We start from the raw sequence: 18,531 nt of genomic DNA on the forward strand, positions 1-18,531 counted from the left end.
GAAGCACCCATACATTGGAAATCTGTAAAACAGTCATTTATAGCCATGAGTTCATGTGAAGCAGAATATGCTGATGCTATGCATCATGGGCAGATCAGGGGAACGCAAAATCAACGACCGGGTATGTGTTGTATTTTGGTGAAGCACCCATACATTGGAAATCTGTAAAACAGTCATTTGTAGCCATGAGTTCATGTGAAGCAGAATATAGTGCTGTGAGTGAATGTATAAAGCAGGTGGAATGGTTTGTCTATCTCATGAAGGAACTCAATGTGTCTGTACAATTACCAGTAAAGGTGTATACTGACAGTCAATCAGCGCTACAACTTGCAACCAGCAAAACTTTAAAGGCAGAAGTAAACATATAAGAATAAGATATGTCAATGTAATTGAAGCTGTGAACAAAGGCTTCGTATGTATTGTAAAGTGTGCCAGTGCTGGTAATGTGGCAGATCTATTTACAAAAATTGTGGATTGCAATAGATTCATGAAGCTAATCAAACTAACCTGAAATCCTTGAGAAGGAGTGTCAAGATTACAAGTCTGTCAGTTTAGTTTGATAGGGCAGGATAGATCAGAGGGATCTAAGGATGATGTAATCAGCCTGGAAAGTACCTGGGGAGCTAGAGAAAGCTGGCCTGATCCAGCTATAGCCAGGTGGCTGATGCAATGCAGTAGCAATGCCAGGATAATTGGATATCTACTGTGATTGGTGGCTGCGTCCACCAGGTGTATATATTGAAGTGAAACCGCAGTTCTATGCGGGATGTTATGAGCGGAGAGTGTGAAAGGAGTATCTGTATATATTTCTGCACTGTAAAATAAACTACACTTTTTCTATGTGGCCGTGGACTTTCTGATGGGTATCCTGGACAGACTGCCAATCCGCTTGGCTTCCGCGTCAGAAACTGTGTGCTAATTGAACCATGAATACAGAAAAACAGTCTATCAAGCTTAAATCAAGTCCCACGCCTTTAAATGCTGCTCTGTCATTGGCTTACCGTGAGAGATTTCCTTCCCCCCAAACCCAACTGCCACATAAAAAAAGCATTTTAAGGACAAAAAAACAAAAAATGGAGCTACCTGAAAGAAGGGGGGGAATCCAAGCCTCATTTTTAAAAAAGCCTTTCTTTTGCTCAGAAAGAGCTCCAAGGTAGCAGGAAGCACTTGAATCCCCACCTCTTTATACATTGCTTCGTGATTGGCTGTGAGAGAAGCCAATCTTCAGTGTTTCCCCCTAATGGAGGATGCACGCTGTGTGACTCCGGAATGAGCCAGGATGAACAGTTTAATTCGGGCCAGAAGAGGAATGGGAAAAGCCGGGTTCATTTTGCGTCGAAACAGCATTGAGCTTCCAAGGAATGAGATAGCGTGCACACTGAAAAATTTGATCCTGGCTGAAACGGAATAAAAGAGGTTAAAGCGACTATGCATAAATGACCCTAATAGTGTCTGGAGGCCCTGCAGGGTGTAGGGTGCAATTCAGTGGACACATAGCTGTGTTATAGGGGCTGAGGCTGTAGTGCAGAGAGCTCAGATCAAGTAGGGCAGACATGTCCAAATGGTTGGGGGCACTTTTGGGTCCTCTGAGCTGGTTGGGACCATCGAGTTCCTGTACCGTGAGTGGGGGGTGCTGCGGGTGGAACAGCATAAAACTGCTCTCAGCTGCCTTTTACTTTGAAAGGTTGTCCTTTGGTAATGTGAAGAAAGCTGGTCAATTTTGGGAAGGTCTTGCAGTATGGAGGCCTGGAGGGCCAAGTGGCTCCCAGCAACCTCAGCTCCATTTGGTTATGCTAATGAAGGGTCTGAGAAAGCTTTTGTAGGGGGGCCTTGTAGTTCAGCCTTTGTAGGGGGTCTTTGCAAAAGGGATAAGTGCCACAGCCATTGTGCACTTCAGGCTTCCGACTGGCCACCGACTGGCCACCTAAAATGCAATCCTAAAGATAAAAACATTCCAAACACATGGCCTGGCTTGATCCAGGCAGTTTATCCCAAGGCCGTCAGAGCTAGGAGCACCCACCATCCATGAGGTGGGTTCAAGGGGGATGCAACGTGGAGGGAACAGCCATCAGTACAGATGTGCAGTTTGTTCTACATCCCTAGTTGGCTGGAGGCTCAAAAAAATATTCTGGTTCTGCAGATGTCCTTAGCCAGCAGAAACAAATCCATGTCCTATTAAAGCATTATATATGCTACTCACAGGATGTGGGAATTTCTAGCTCTGAAGTCACTGAAGCCCTTTCTCCTTTTCAGGGGACCAATACAATGGTAAAAAGCAGAACGCTACACTCTGAAAGCAGCCTTGTGGGGCTCTGCATATTGATAAACTCAAACCAAAAATAAACCCGAAATTAGCCGTTTCAGTAATATTGGGGTTTTGTTTCAGCTGAATACCAAAACTACCCAAATAGGTGACTCCCAAAAAGCCAAATATCTATTCAGTTTTCCGGGTCTCGGCTATTTGCTCAGATGCATGGCTCTATGCTTCCTCCCATTTTTCTGTCTTTGACTGATTTTGTTAGGGCCCCAACCTTTTGAAGTAGGGGTTGTGTGATCAAAAGCAACTTGGTCTGACCATTCTTCCAGGTACATCACCCAACAGAAGACTAGTCTTTATAACAGAAGAGTCGTTTAAAAGACGGGGCTCACCCATCCGGAGGGATATACCCTCCAACTAAAAAACGCCCGCTTCAACAGTTGCTTCACAAGAGCTGCCTTGGTCATGACTTCGGCTGGCTCTTATATCACCCCCCCCCCCATGAAAACCTGCTCTCAAACCGAAGGTCACCCCAAATAGTGGCTTCATTTCCCCACACCATGACCGTCTCTTGAAAGCAGATTTGTGATTACTATAATAAAAGACAGTTCACAGGAAGTCATTTGCCACCAAAAGAAATGTTTCCCGTGCCTTATTTCTTTTGCATGTAAGCCATTTTCCTCAGTCTGGAAGCCAATTTGCCATTCACCCCAGATATGAACAGAGCCCCCAGACTTTGAGGCACCAGCCTGCCAATCAGCTCTTTCCACCAGTCCTTAGCAATGCTGACCTTCTGAACCTGAAAAACGATTGACAGCTTGGCTCACAAATGCCTGGAGGAAGGGGGTGACCCATTTGCTGGCCCATACAATTGGACCCCCTGTCCCAACTTCACCAAACTTTGGTGTCTGTATAATGAGAGTTCCTCGCAGCTATGCTGCAAATTTGGTGACTCTACCTCCAAAAATGCCCCCACAGGAACTTTGAAAATATCCCCATAGACTAAAATGGGCCCATTTTTTTCAGAAAACCCAGAAATAAAGCCAAATACCCCTTTACCTGTATGGGCATTCAGCTTTTCCTGGGTTTATCGAAAAAAATCAGGCCCAATAAACCCAAACCCTAAATTTACCATTATTATTTTTTTGCACCACCCTAGAATCTCGGAAAGTTTTTTTCTTTGCCTCCAGTGGTCCCCATGGCCATTCCCTTTGGTCAGCTGGGTTATCTGTCACAGGTTTGCCTAAGCATTTGCTGCAGCAGTGAGTTGCGTTAGTGCCACGGATCTCAGCTTCTCTCCCCCCTCCCTTGTCCTGGTGGCTCTGGCTAGGCTGTGTGGATGCCAATCTGAGGGGACATGAACGGGAACAAGTGTCCAAATGAAACTCTCCTTTCCAATGGTGACCCTCATCAAGTGTCCTGAATGCAGCGCATAGCCAGAGATGAAAGGGGGGGAACTGATGTTGGGGAGGGGTTCTCATGGAGTGACTCATGGGCCACTGCACATCCACACATTATTTCTTTGACTCCCCCAGATCAAATCTTCTCAACACAACCAGGCAACATCAAGGCATTCAAGCCTTCACTCTGAAGGGTTTTTGCTTGCAGTTTTATCTGAATATAAATTGGAGAATGAAAATAATGCACTTTGAAATACGGGCAAGTGTTAAACCTTTTTTTCTGCATTGTTCACCTCTAGTGTAAACCTAGTCTCCCTTCGACCAGCTCTGACATCTATTTTTTTCATGTTTAAATCAGACTTTATAACAATGAGTGAAAGACAGAGTCAAATACTGATGTTTATGTATGAAAATATTGTGGCTCTCCCCACACACACACACACAATGTGTAAAAATGGGGACATAGAAAAAATCATTCAGCAGGTTCTGTCTTTTTTCCACTACTGTGATGTTTGGTTAATGATGATATTCAGGTGCCTGTGTGAGAAGCATCCCGGGATGCTGGTATCTCAGCTTCTAGCATCATCTAGCTAATAACTACCTTCTGCACAGAGCTCATTGAAAAGTTATTTAACACCCCTCATACCAACTCCAAGATTCTCCTCCTGGAATTGTGACAGCTGCTCTTCAATGGGTCTGGTTTGATTGTGACTTTAGGGACATGCCGCCTCATGAAGTTGGGACTAAGTGGCAAGGGTTGTGTTGAGCTAAGCGCAAATTATGGCCATTGCCAATCAATAATTATCAAGACAAAACTGTGAGCTGAGATGTAATGCAGTCAAAAAAGTTTAATCAAGACCTTCAAACTGAGGCCAGTAGGTTTCACTCATCATCATTTTATTTACAGTCATAGATTATCAAACAAAGCAAATTTACATAACTGAATAATATAGGGTCAAACAAGTCCAAATACAATTAAAATTTAAATGCTTAAAAATGGGAAAAGTTGCAGTGGTACATGGCTAATTAATATCAGGTAGAATGAATGCTGTATATTATTAAAATTGGAATGCTTAATAATAGCAAAAGATTGCTAGGATAAATCTATCAAAATAAACATACATTAAGTATATGGTTATATACAGTACACACAATACACATCCTCTATTTCCTCGGCTATTGTATAGTCTTAAGCAATCTCTGCTTTTTCATTGCTAGCCAAGCAAATCTGGCCATGCTAGCAGATAAGTTAACTATTGTTTTCTCAGAGATCTGGTTTCACTCAGATAGGGTTGACTCTGGGCCTCCAGCGTGACATCACTTCTTGAGAAAACCTGGAAGTGACATCACAAATCCCTAGGAATCTTTGGAAACTTTATGATTTTCCCAGAAACAAGGTCAGTGTGCTCTCGGAATCTTAGTAAAGCTCTATGGCTTAACCACATAGTGTCCCGCAATTCCTAGAAAGGCATGGCAACAATTCTGAAGTTTTCCTGGAAGTGGCATCATGTCATCACTGATGGTTGTTTCTCATATCTGAGCCCCCCACCCCAGGTCTCCTGCTGGTTGCCAGGCTGGCCAGCCCTACACTCAGGCAAAGTTTTGATGGGGTTCTGGACTCCAAATATCAACACCATATGTCCAGAAGAAAAATATACAAGTAAAGCATGGCAGTCTAAGAAGGCAATTTTATATACAGTTGCACTTACACAATTTGCAATGCAATCCTAGGCAGAATTACACATTCTAAGAAGGTAGAGACTGGTGCTTGGCTGGTACAGAAATAAAGTGTACAAAAATTAGGGATGCCCTTAATATTTTTGCAAACACATTCAACATTCAAATTCACCTTGTCTGGTGGCCACTGTTAAGGTGAACTGATCCCCATGTTTGTATGGTTTGTAGGCAAGCAGCTCAAATGACTTGTAATTCAAGGTGTCATTCTTGGGTAAGGTGTTCTTGATTGCAATGGCATGTTTCAGGCCAATGTATTCCAGAGAAGTGTTCAGCATGTCTAATTCCATCAATGAATGTACCGTATATAGCCATGTATAAACCGACCCGCGTATAAGCCGAGGTGCCTAATTTCTCCCCAAAAATGGGGAAAAATTAGGCACCCGCGTATAAGCCGAGGGTCGGCTTATAACCCCTCCCGCCCCCGCAGGCTTACCTTCAGGCCTGGCGATGGCGGTGGTGGCGGCGGGCCCCCCGCAGGAGGCTTCCCTCAGCCCTTCCAGGGCAGGGGGAGCCGTACGCGCCCGCCAGAAGCGGCCGCGCGGCCTTCCAGTGGCCGCAGGAGGCCCTCACAGGGCGCTCCTGGCCGGGGGAAGCCGCATGGGCCCGGCAGCGGTGGCGGCGGCAATGGCGGCAGCGGTAAGTTGCCCCCTCCCTCCTCCCTCCCTCCTCCCCCTACCCTACCCTACCGTACTGACCCGCGTATAAGCCGAGGCCGGCTTTTTCAGCCCTTTTTTTGGGCTGAAAAACTCGGCTTATACGCGAGTATATACGGTAATGCCCAGATATAAGGGCTGATATAAAATACTATGTATTCATATGCACACACATGGAAGCTTTGGGAAAGTTGGCATCCACGACTGTGGGTTGCCACCAGCTTATACTTGTTTGCCTGGTACTGCCTCGTACCAGTAGAAAACTCTGAATTACCTCAATCCTCAGGAATGTGGTTTCTGGTTACTAAGATCACAAGATCAAGCACTCACTCAGTGACGCCTTCGGGCAATATCTATAGGCTATGCTAATTATCATGGAGTAGACACCTAATGTGTATTGGTGCTCTTGTGTATCAATCTGCTTGTCAGCAGCTATGGGCCTGCCCCATCCGAATGCATAAATGATACTGATTTTCCTTTGGTGGTGAGTAACCTTGCATCTTATCTGTGGTTATTTCACCCCAGGTCTGTGTTTAGCTAAATAAAGAACTGTTGCTCTTAACTTTACCTCCTCCTTGTTGACTATCATTGGCCTCTATAAGGCAACCAGGCAATTCATGAAGTATCACAGCACTGCTTGACCTAAACACCTGAAAGAGCCTAATTTCTCCCCCACCCCCCTGGGTGCAACACAAGGTGAGAAGTTCAGTAAGCAGTGCTTTGGTTCTTCAATACATTTGTGACATGCTGTGACACTGTCAACTTTCCAGGAACCCAGGGACGAATGATTTGATAGATGTGGGAGTGTGAACCCCCTTGGACTTCTCATTGGCTTTTTACTCCCTTGACCTTGAGAGTTGGTGACATGACATTTCAGTGGTTCTGCTACTACATGTGAAGCAGGAATTGGAAGGTAGTGCTGATGATCTATGGTAGCTAACTCACTAGAAACCAAGAAAGTACAGGCAGCACAGACAGGGAGGGTGAACAATATGCCCTCTGAGGCAAAACAACTTCTGGCATGTATCTGATGAAGGGAGCTTTGACACGTGGAAGCTTATACCCTAGATACCTTGTTGGTCTTTAATGTGCTACTGTACTAAGATCTTGCTCTTCTACTACAGACCAACATGGCTACACACATGAAACTCACATCACCCATTATTTGACCCTTTTAACTGGAGATGCCAGAGATGGGACCTGGTACCTTTCACATGCCAAGCAAATGCTTTACCAGTGAGCCATGGCCCCTCCACATATATGTCCTTATTGTTTCCTTTTATCTCTTTTAAACCATTTAGGCAGATCATGAGAGGGAGGGCAGGAAGGGATGTGTCAGTCCTTGGCTAGTCTAGCCCTCTCAAGAGTTGTTTTTCCAATGAACACACTAAACCTGTAACTTGTTACTGATCTAGTGAATATAGTCAAAACCGTCACCATTTGTAGAAGCTAACTTGAGACCAAAGATGACCAAAGATGACCATTTTTAGGAATGGTGAAATCAAAAGAAGAGAAGCCGCTATTTTTTAAAACTATTTCATCATCTGCCATTGTACAAGCCAACCCACTGGGGAGATTGTTGTCTCCCGTATCATTGCCACAATTACTGTTTTTCTCCTGATGACCAGGTGGGTTTTCACTGGTTACTAGCAAGACCTGGATTATCTGCATCCAAAAGGTGCTGTAAAAGCATCACGTTTTTACAGAAGTGGGATTAGAAAAAGGCAACGCTATGTAAGACTTTCATATGATATCTTCCCTGAAGATGATTCTTTCACCATTTTAAGCACACATACTCAACAATAATGTAATTTTACCCAACCTTCCTTCTCCTGATTATCCTTCCATTGCTTCCTAGAGTGACATTATGCAACATAAAAACAGAGGAAACATTGTTAAGAAATGTTGAAAGAGAAGAACAAAAGCGACCATCATTATTTACCATAACATAGCCACATTCGTGCAAAGATCTTCTCCTTTAGAAGAAAAAGAGTTGGTTTTTATATGCTTTTCTCTACCTTTACAGAGTCTCAGACCAGCTTATACTCACCTTCCCTTCCCCCCACAGCAGACACCTTGTGAGGTTGGTGGGGCTGAGAGAGTTCTGAGAGAACCATAACTAGGCCAAGGTCACTCAGCAGGTTTCATGTGGAGTGGGGAATCAAACCCGGTTTTCCAGATTAGAGTTCGCCACTCTTAACCACTACACCAGACTGGCTCTCAGTCATCTCAATCATCTGCCTTTCAAGCAAGGCTGTGATAGAACAGAGGCTAGCCAGAGAATACAGAAGATGGAAGTATGGAGATTTACTTCTGGAAGGGGAGCTTTTGTCATCAGATTCATGCGGGTTGTGATATTGCTGCTGGTACTGCTATGCCAGGCAGCCTGTAAAACACATTCTATGAACTGCCCCTTCCCTGAAGATCCTTTTCCTATTATTCATGAATTTTATCAGCCAGGAGACCTTGTCATTGGCAGGATCCCATCTCACATCTTCTTCTTCGACAGCACTCCTTCTTTCGGGGAACAGCCCACGCGGATGCTGAATGATCAACCTGTGTAAGCATGCCACCCCCTTTTTAAAAGATTTTTGATCATTTGCATATTGTGCTGGTTGACTCTGGTCATTCTTGATGCATGCACTTAAGAAGGTCTTGGTGCCTAGGTAGCTTTTCTATGTGTATGTTAAGTACCGTCAAGTCGCTTCCGACTCATGGTGACCCTATGAATCAAAGTCCTCCAAAATGTCCTATCTTTGACAGCTTTGCTCAGGTCTTGTAAATTGAGGGCTGTGGCTTCCTTTATTGAGTCAATCCATCTCTTGTTGGGTCAATCCATATCTTTTCCTGCTGCTCTCAACTTTTCCTGGCATGACTGTCTTTTCCAGTGACTCTTGTCTTCTCATAATGTGACCAAAATACGATAGCCTCAATTTAGTCTTTAGTTTTTCTGTATCATATCGTTAAACTTCTGGCGTGAGGTAAGCCTCAACAACATTTTGGTTCATTTTGGGTATAGTACATATTACTAGAAAATCTTGCCTCTATTTTAATTTTTTTCAGTTAAAACATAATTAACATTTTTAAGATAGACTCACTTAAAATGTGATAATACCAGCCAGATTTTTTTCATACATCATTAAAGGAGAGCAATTATTTGAGCCTATTAATTATTTCTTACCAAAAGTAAGCAGCTTACAGGCAAGACGTACCTTCAAAGGTGACACACTGGATCACTTCTGTTTTCTATATTTATAGGCTTTCAAAACCATCTCCTAACAATAGCTAGATGATAGGGCTTACATTCTTGGCTAACTAGTTAGAACTTCATACAAAGTTATCGATATACAAATATTTTCTTAAAATATACCAAAGCTGTGTAAATTCTTTCTACTTTTTAGCATTACAAATAATATCAAAAGAATAATATCAATAGGGACTTCATGTTTCTTATGGCTATCTGCCGGACTCCAACCAACACATCCATCTCTGAACAATATCTACACGTTTGTTTTTAGCTGGACATTCTTGCCATTGAACACACATGAAACTCCCTTATAGTGAATCAGACCATAGGTCCATTAAGGTCAGTATTGTCTACTCACTGGCAGCAGCTCTCCAGGGTCTCAGGCTAAGTTCTTTCACATCACCTACTGACATGTCCTTTTTAACTGGAGATGCAGGGAATTGAGCCTGGGACCTTCTGCATGCCAAGCAGAGGTTCTTCCACTGAGCCACAGCCCCTCAAACACTTCTTGCAAGTAGGCTCAGACTTTTATGTATTGATATTAATTGCATTATTTCTATCTTATTAAGGTGACATTTTTTCTGTTAATGCTTTGTCCTTTACCCCATATGAGGTTGTTCTGTTCTGGGTTTATGGGCCCCCATTCAGCATGTCTCCTTTTGTAGCTGAGAGACTGGGCTAGTGCTGATTCTAGGCTAGCTCTGATTCTGGCCTGCGAAAGCATCCACCAAGAAGAACAACCACTCCCTTACTTTTATGGCCATATCTATGAAAGGATAAATGTGTTTGGATACTATGTGTAAAACCTCCAATGTTTATTTCCCATCTGAATTATATTCTTTCAGTGGATCTGGTAAGTTTCCTCCATTGCATTTTTGATGAAACGGTTAGTTTACACTGTCTTCATTTTTATTGTCTGTTTCTTTCATTTTAATCACTTGGTTCTGAGATTCTCAGTAATCGGCATATGGAGTGTGGATTAGTGGCAAGATTCAAGTAATACTACATTTCATGCCTTCTTGACGTATTAAAAACATGAGAAATATATTGTGTCCCTTTTTGTGGGGTAGTCACTGAGAATCTCAAGCCCATATGAGAAAAGCATTCATTGGAGAGGTAGGTTGTTATAGAATGAAGTGTTTAATTCAGAACAGAAGCCTGGCAGAACAGCTTGATTTGCAAGTTGATGGACTTCCACAGCTTTCTTTGAGCAAACACTCACTTCTTCCTTAGAAACAAACGACAAAGGTTGTGCCATGTTGTGCATTAGTTAGCACTTAGACTAGGATTGAGAAGACTCGGTTTTAATCCCCACTCTGCAAAGAGCAAGATTCGAGTCCAATAGCGCCTCAAGGACCAACAAGATTTCCACGGTTTATGCTTTCAGCAGTTAAAGCTCCCTTTGTCAGACGCTTGAAAAGGGTACTCTTGACTCTTACCCTGGAAGTCTTTTTGATCTTTTAAGTGCTAACTGGAGTTTAATCTTGCTCTTCTATTGCAGACCAGCACAGTTACCTACCCAAAACACCCTTCAAAGGAAACTCACGGGGTGATAATGGAATAAGCACACTCAGCATGGCATGCTCTTATGATTGCAAATCAATTGAATAACCTGTTACTCTTCTTGCAGTTCAGTACCAAAAGAATATCAGAACATTTTGGCCTTGGCATTTGCTGTAAAAGAGATCAATGAGAATCCCGTAATCTTGCCAAACATTACACTGGGTTTCCACATCCTCAACAGCTACTACATTGCAAGGATGACTTATAAGGCTACCCTAGGCCTGCTTTCTACACAGCAGAGATTTGTGCCCAACTTCAAGTGTGATAGCCAGAAACATCTCATATCTGTCATTGGAGCTCTTGCCTCAGAAACCTCTGCCAATATAGCCACCATTTTAGGCATCTACAAGATTCCACAGGTCAGCAAATCAAACAAACCTAAAATCCCTGGATGTAGAGTTGCCCCAACAGGATATGTCAAAGTTTAGAAATCCCTTGAGTTTCATTTGAAAAAATGCCTGTACCTTTTCTTCCAGTTCACTTCTGGATCACTCTCTCCAGTGCTGGGTGGTAAAATGCTATTCCCTTACTTGTATCAGATGGTCCCAAATGAAGTTTATATGTACACAGGTGTTGTGCGCTTACTTCATCATTTCAGATGGACATGGATTGGGCTCATGGCAATGGATGATGCCAATGGAGACAGGTTTTTGCAGACAGTGGTTCCTTTACTTACACAGAATAAGGTCTGCTCTTCCTTCACAGTGAGAATAACACAAATAACTTTTATGGATGACTTCATAAGAGTGGTTTTAATGTTTGTGGAACAATATCATGTGTTCTTAGAAAGCAAAGCCAATGTATATTTAATATACGGAGAGCCACCTTCACTGCAGATTCTGAGCATGTTGCTGACTGCTGTAGAAAAGTCTGGATTGCCACTTCTGGGTAAAGTTTGGATGGTTACATCGCAATGGGAGTTTAACACATGGTCTGTTCAGAAGAGTTGGAACATAAAGGTTTTCCATGGGGCCATATCCTTTGCAATTCATTCCAATCAGCCACCAGGATTCGAAGAATTCCTTCAGATGATAAGACCTTCCTGGTCCAAAGGGGATGGCTTTATCCAGGAATTCTGGGAGCAAGCGTTCAGCTGTACTTTGAAACGACCTGATCTGCATGAGGAGAATGACCGGATGTGCACTGGGGAGGAGAAGCTGGATAGCATCCCTGCCACTTTGTTTGAAAGGAGCATGACTGGCCGCAGCTACAATGTCTACAATGCCGCCTATGCTGTGGCATACGCTTTGCAGGCCATGTATACATCCAGGTCTAAACAAAAACGTTGGATGGAAGGAGAAAGGCTTGGTTTCCAGAATGTAGAGCCATGGCAGGTATTTACCTTTCTGTGAAAATCTCTCTTTTAAGAAGGCTAATCCATGACCACAGTGGAATGCCTTGTTTGGTGGTTACCATGCCTTTGAGTGATTATGTTAACTCTTCAAGAGCCAGCGTGGTGTAGTGGTTAAGAGCGGCAGACTCTAATCTCGACAACCGGGTCTGATCCCCACTCCTCCACATGAAGCCTGCTGGGTGACCTTCACCAGTCACAGTTCTCTCAGAGCTCTCTCAGCCCCACCTCCCTCACAAGGTACCTGTTGTTGGGAAGGGGGAAGGGAAGTGATCGTAAGCCACTTTGAGACTCCTTAAAGGTAAAGCGGGATATAAAAACCAACTCTTCTTCAAAAACCAACTCTTCTTCAACTCTTCTTTAAAATTGGACTATCACTTCTGATATTGAACTGGCCCCAATGACGTTACTCAAGGGCATGCAGTTTTACAACATACAAGCGGGGCTGTTAAACTTAAAGGGGGGATCCCACCTTTCCCCCCAATTGCCCACTGGTCAAACTACTTCTTTGCCCACCTGCCTGCAGAGGATACATGGTGGTGGCAGGGCCCATACTGGTGATGTTGAAAGTGGATGGGGGTGAGGAGCAGTGGCTCCTAATCCTCTTCCCCTGCATGACTGCAGCACTGCCCATTTGGTGTTGGACAGGGCAACAGGGGAGAGGTGGTTTCCTGCCTGCACAGGAGAGGTAGCAATGGAGGGGCTGGCATCACCAGTGGGCTCTCCAATGGCGCCACCATCTGGATCCTCCTTTCCCTGCTCATAGTGGGTTTTGGGGGGAGATGCTTTTGCTTTGGGGGGCTTGTTTTTGTATTTTTGCAGTCCTGGGGAGTGGAGTTTGTACAAAAATGTCCTTTCTCTCTACATGGTCCCAGTCAATGGATTTAAGAATATGTACCTCTGGTCTTGTCGAGAATTAGAAATAATACTAAGGGACCTGTGAGACTTGAGGGAGGGGGATTCTAATCCCCCCTCACCTTTTCTACCTCCATTCTCACCCCCATCCCCTATTCCCTTGCTAGCACAATCTCCCACTGGTTGCCAGGCATGACCTGGAAACCCAGCACTTAGATATAGTGATGATATAGTTTTGCTTGCCAGATGTCTCTATGTTGTTGAAAATTAAATGTGTACACCTGTGGATCCCCAATTCTATACAAGTCACAGGGAAGGTACTCATGCTTTGGTGACCACTCTGTATCTTCTATGACTGCAATTCAAAGAACACTTTCCTGGGAGTTAGTCCCATTAAATAAAATGAGACTTACTTCTAAGTAGATGAGCCAATGTGGTGTAGTGGTTAAGAGCATAGGACTCTAATCTGGAGAGCCGGGTTTGATTCCCCACTCCTCCACATGATTCTAATCTGGTGAATCGGGTTGGTTCCCCCACTCCTACACATAAAACCTGCTGGGGGACCTTGGGCTAGCCACAGTTCTCTTCAAGCTCTCTCAGCCTCACCTACCTCACAAGGTGTCTGTTTTGGGGAGAGGAAGAGAAGGAGATTGTAAGCCAGTTTGATTCTCCTTAAAAGGTAGAGAAAATTAACATATCAAAACCAACTCTTCCTCTTCCAGATCTGTTTAGAATGGTTCCCTATAGTATTGACACCCCCATTTGAGCATCATGTAGACTAATGGAACCAAGATGTCAAGATATTTTAAAGGGAAATTTAAATATTTTAACACTATTCTGTTTTTCATTTTCTTACACAACTTAGCTCCATCTCTTTCTGAAGAGCAATTATTTCAACAACACTGCCAGAGATACAGTGTGTTTTAATGAAAATGGAGAAATACTGGGAGGTTTTGATGTTATAAACTGGGTAACCTTCTCAAATAGCTCTTTTGTTAGAGTCAAAGTTGGAAAATTGGATCCTCAAGCACCTCAAGGCCAAGAGTTAACTGTTAATGATGATCAAATTGTATGGCATAGAAGCTTTAATCAGGTGAGACACAGCATCCTTCTGTAAAATAACTGGAATGAACTCTGTTTCAGTCATTTCAAAGTTCTGCCTGCCCTTTAGTTGATGAACTGTGAAGGGATATATTGAGTTATGTAAACAAAAGAAATTTGTCTTTGAAGAGAAGCAGAATAAAAATAATGAAAAGTAAAATAGTCTGCTCCAGCTTTCAGATTTTCACTGATACCAAAGATGAGACCATTGCAAAATATTTGATCTCCTCAACAGTTTCATTCTTTGCTTTACAATGAAGTTTATCCACATAAGCCAACCATTACCATTTTGAAGTCATCATCATGCATTCCATCTGTAAGGCTGCAATTCTAAGGAAAAATTCCTGGGAGTAAGTTCTATTGAACAAGGCAGAATGTTTTGCCAAGTCACTTTAGAATCACAACCCAAATCTGCTGGTGTGTCAGAGCGTTAATGCAACGGTTGATTTCTGAAAATGAAAAGTATCCATTTAACCCTTATGAAATCTTTCTCGTCAATGTTTTTCCATCTCCTGTATGTGCGAATTGCCAACAATTCTTATGGTCCCCATTTATGCTGTTTATCAGCAATTGGTCCTCACCAGACAACACTGCAGTCCTAAGAAGAGTTAGTGACAAACTCATTGACTTCAGTGTACTTAAAATGGTGTAACTCTGCTTAGGATTGCACTACAAAATGCTTGCCATCTGCTGTGTACAAGGATCACACTTTTTGGTGTTGTCATTCCATGGCAAAGAGCACTGGTACATCAACCATTCTAAGTACTCATTTTCTAGGCACTATTTTTCTTTTGTGTTTACTGACAGGTATTGCCCCTTTCTGTGTGCAACAACCACTGCCATCCAGGCTCTAGCAAAAAAAAGAAGGAGGGAGAGAAATTTTGCTGCTATGATTGTGTCTTTTGTCCTGAACAGATGATCTCTGAACAGAAAGGTAGGAGAAACAGCATATAGAAAAGTTAGCTACGCCACATCAAAGACAATATTGAAAGGTGTGATCCCAAAGTCGTTGTTTTATCATTTCTTTCGTTTTTTGGTATCCCAGGGGCAATAAGGATTGAGAGGAGAGGTCATGTTTCTGGAGTTTCTTCTTGATTGCACTTTGCCAGGCTGAGCAGTGGTTGTCAACAAGGATTAAAGGAGCTAGGCCTGTGGGTTCAGATATGAGTTTTAGCCAATAGTTGGATGTGCAGATCCACATATGGGTCTCTAAGGGAATCAAGCTAGTTTCTATGAGGAGGGCGTTCGGAACACAACGTGGAACTCCAAGTATCTTTCACAGGAACTTGGATTGAATTGCTTCCAATGAGTGCCTGTCTTTATAGATACAAAGCTGGGAACCATATACAAATTGAGATATGACCTTTCCTTGGAAGACTTTAAGGGATATAGGAAACTCCTTTGCTAAAGTGGAATTTTAGTATTGCGGAAGATGATTTGTTGGTGGATTCTGCAACATGCAGCCCTTGGGGCTCTTCAGAGTCCAGATGACTGGAAGACCAGACCCAGATATTTAAAAGTTTTGGTTTGTTCAATGTTATGGTCCAATTTGTCACCTATGAGTCATTGTTTTTTGGTGAAGACAAGGATTTTTGTTTTTTGATGGTTTATTGTAAGTTGTTCTTCTTTACAATATAAAGCAAATGCACGAAGGGCTCCCCTAAGGCCCACTTGTGAGTGAGACAAGATAACTGTGGTCATCCACATAAAATAAGGCAGGGATTGTTTTGTTAGCAAGCTTTGATGGATGGAAGCTTGGGTTCCTTAATTGTTGTGCCAAGAAGTTGAAAAGTTGAAGTTGAAGAGGGGCTAAAATACAGCCCTGCTTGACTCCTTTGTCAAATGGGATCCTGTTGGAGAGCTGACCTTACATAAGAACATAAGAAAAGCCACGCTAGATCAGACCAAGGTCCATCAAGCCCAGTAGTCTGTTCACACAGTGGCCAACCAGGTGCCTTGAGAGGTATATCTTACTTTTAGATAATTCATTTCATGCAATGAACAAACAAGAATGTAAAGCCTTGGATCTATTGAGGAGTTCTTGAGTTTTGACCATAACCTGGTCCTGGAGATGCTGTCAAATGCTGCTTTGGTTTGGAGCTATATTTTTCTGTGAAGTGGTAAAGTATTAGGCACTGGTATATTGTAGAATGTCCAGCTCTGAAGACTGCTTGCTCATCCATCAATATGTTTTCTCTATCAACCAGTCAATAAGTTTCTACTATAAGAGTCTTGAGTACAGTTTACTAACAATGCTGAAGAGGCCAACTGGACAATAATTCGCAGTTTTTCTCCTTTTTTGTATATTGGGACAATAATTGCAAGTCCCCAGTCTGGAGGGGTGAAGGCCGTCTGGTTAATGTGGGTAAAGAGGCCTGCAAGCATTTGGGCCCACCAGTCTATATTGGACTTGATCGTCTCTGAGGTTATCATGTTGCTACCGGGGGCCTTACCAGATCTTAATTGGTTTATTAGTTTTCTGACTTCTTTAGACATTACCGGAAGCCATTCTGGAAGGCTTTGTAACTGAGTCTACGGAAAAGTATGACAGTCTGATTTGGATGAGAAAAGTGCACGGAAATGACATTCCCAGAGGTGGGGGGAGATATAACAGCCTAATTTTGGGGTTTTGTTATACATATGAATGTCCTTCCACACTACTCATTCAATTATGTAATGTTGTTGTATAGCTTCATATCTATAAGAAATTACCTTCTCTTCCACATTTCCCAGTAATCATTATAAAACCCTACGAAATTATATAATTGGAGTTGTTCCCATATTAGAATTGGGTGCTAAGCTAGAAAGAATGCCTTGCCAAAAGACTTTGGCTCGTTAGAAATCTTAATTTCATTTGATCAGCAAGAACACATGTTCACTTACAAACCATGATTGCTCCTCCCAGTTGTTGAACAAAGTCCTCTAAGATATTTAAATAGTCCTTCCATTTTTTCAGATATGGATGTCTGTGTCAAATGTCCAGAAGACCATCATTCTAACACACACCAAACAATATGCATTCCAAAGTATATAAGCTTCCTCTCTTACAAAGAACCTTTAGGAATCATCTTAGCTACACTGGCTATTTCTTTCTCACTAATCACAGTGTTAGTGCTGGAAATCTTTGTGAAGCACCAGGACACTCCCATAGTCAAAGCCAACAATCTGAGCCTCACTTATGTTCTTCTCATCTCCCTCCTGCTTTGCTTCCTCTGCTCCTTGCTCTTCATTGGACAACCTTGGACAGTGACCTGCCTCCTGCGACAAACTATGTTTGGCATTGTCTTCTCTATGGCTCTTTCCAGTGTGTTGGCCAAAACCATCACTGTGGTTGTGGCATTCATGTCTACCAAACCAGGATCTGGGATGAAGAAATGGATGGGCAAAAAAATGCCAAACTCTATTGTACTTTCCTGCTCTCTTTTGCAAGCAGGTATTTGTACTCTTTGGCTAATGACTTCCCCTCCATTCCCAGATAAGAACATGCATTCACTGGATGGAAAAATCATACTGGAATGTAATGAGGGCTCAGCTATCATGTTTTACTCTGTTTTGGGCTATATGGGTTTCCTGGCCATTGTCAGCTTCATGGTAGCTTTCCTAGCCAGGAAGTTACCTGACAGTTTCAATGAAGCCAAATTCATCACCTTCAGCATGCTAGTCTTCTGTAGTGTTTGGATATCCTTTGTTCCAACCTACTTAAGCACCAAGGGGAAATCCATGGTTGCTGTGGAGATCTTCTCCATCTTAGCTTCTAGTGGTGGCTTATTAGGTTGTATTTTCACTCCGAAATGCTATATTATTATTCTGAGGCCTAACTTAAATAAAAGAGAGCAGTTAATAAGAAGAAATAAAATAAAATAAGTTTCCTACTGGAAAAGTTAATGTATGGGATTCACAACTACACATACAGGAAACTTCTCAAAAGCTTCTGATGGGAATGGTAATCACCAATAGATACATCTCACCTTTGCCATAGCCTACTTGCAGATACTGAAATGCTATGGAAAGAATTATCTCACAGTTAAGGGGGAAAGGAGATAACTGACTGGGAATGTTGTTAGTTTGTGTGTGTGTATGAAGTGTCACCAAGTTGCAGCTGACTTATGGTGACCCCAGCAAGGGGCTTTCAAGGCAAGTGAGAAGCAGAGGTGGTTTGCCAATAGCCTTCCTCTGCAGAGTCTTCCTTGGTGGTCTCCCTTCCAAGTACTGACCCCACTTAGCTTCTGAGATCTGACAAGATTGGGCCACACCATGCCACCTTCCCTCCTTTGGGAATCGCTTTAGTGACTGTTTAATTCATTCACAGTGGGTAGCCGTGTTAAGTCTGTCTGCAATAGTAAAAAAGGGCAAGAGTCCAGTAGCAC

At 42.8% G+C, this 18,531-nt stretch overlaps 1 protein-coding gene across 1 annotated transcript; it reads left to right on the forward strand.

The window, feature by feature from the left end:
* Positions 1-1,561: 1,561 nt before the first annotated feature.
* Positions 1,562-18,028, forward strand: LOC130490895 (vomeronasal type-2 receptor 26-like). The gene is made up of 6 exons (XM_056864697.1): positions 1,562-1,619; positions 8,472-8,607; positions 10,925-11,216; positions 11,859-12,191; positions 14,972-15,098; positions 17,121-18,028. Exons 1-6 carry the CDS (start codon positions 1,562-1,564, stop codon positions 18,026-18,028), a joined length of 1,854 nt encoding a protein of 617 aa, XP_056720675.1.
* The last annotated feature ends 503 nt before the right edge of the window (positions 18,029-18,531 follow it).

Source organism: Euleptes europaea, chromosome 18 (assembly GCF_029931775.1).
Source record: "Euleptes europaea isolate rEulEur1 chromosome 18, rEulEur1.hap1, whole genome shotgun sequence".
NCBI lineage: Eukaryota > Metazoa > Chordata > Lepidosauria > Squamata > Sphaerodactylidae > Euleptes > Euleptes europaea.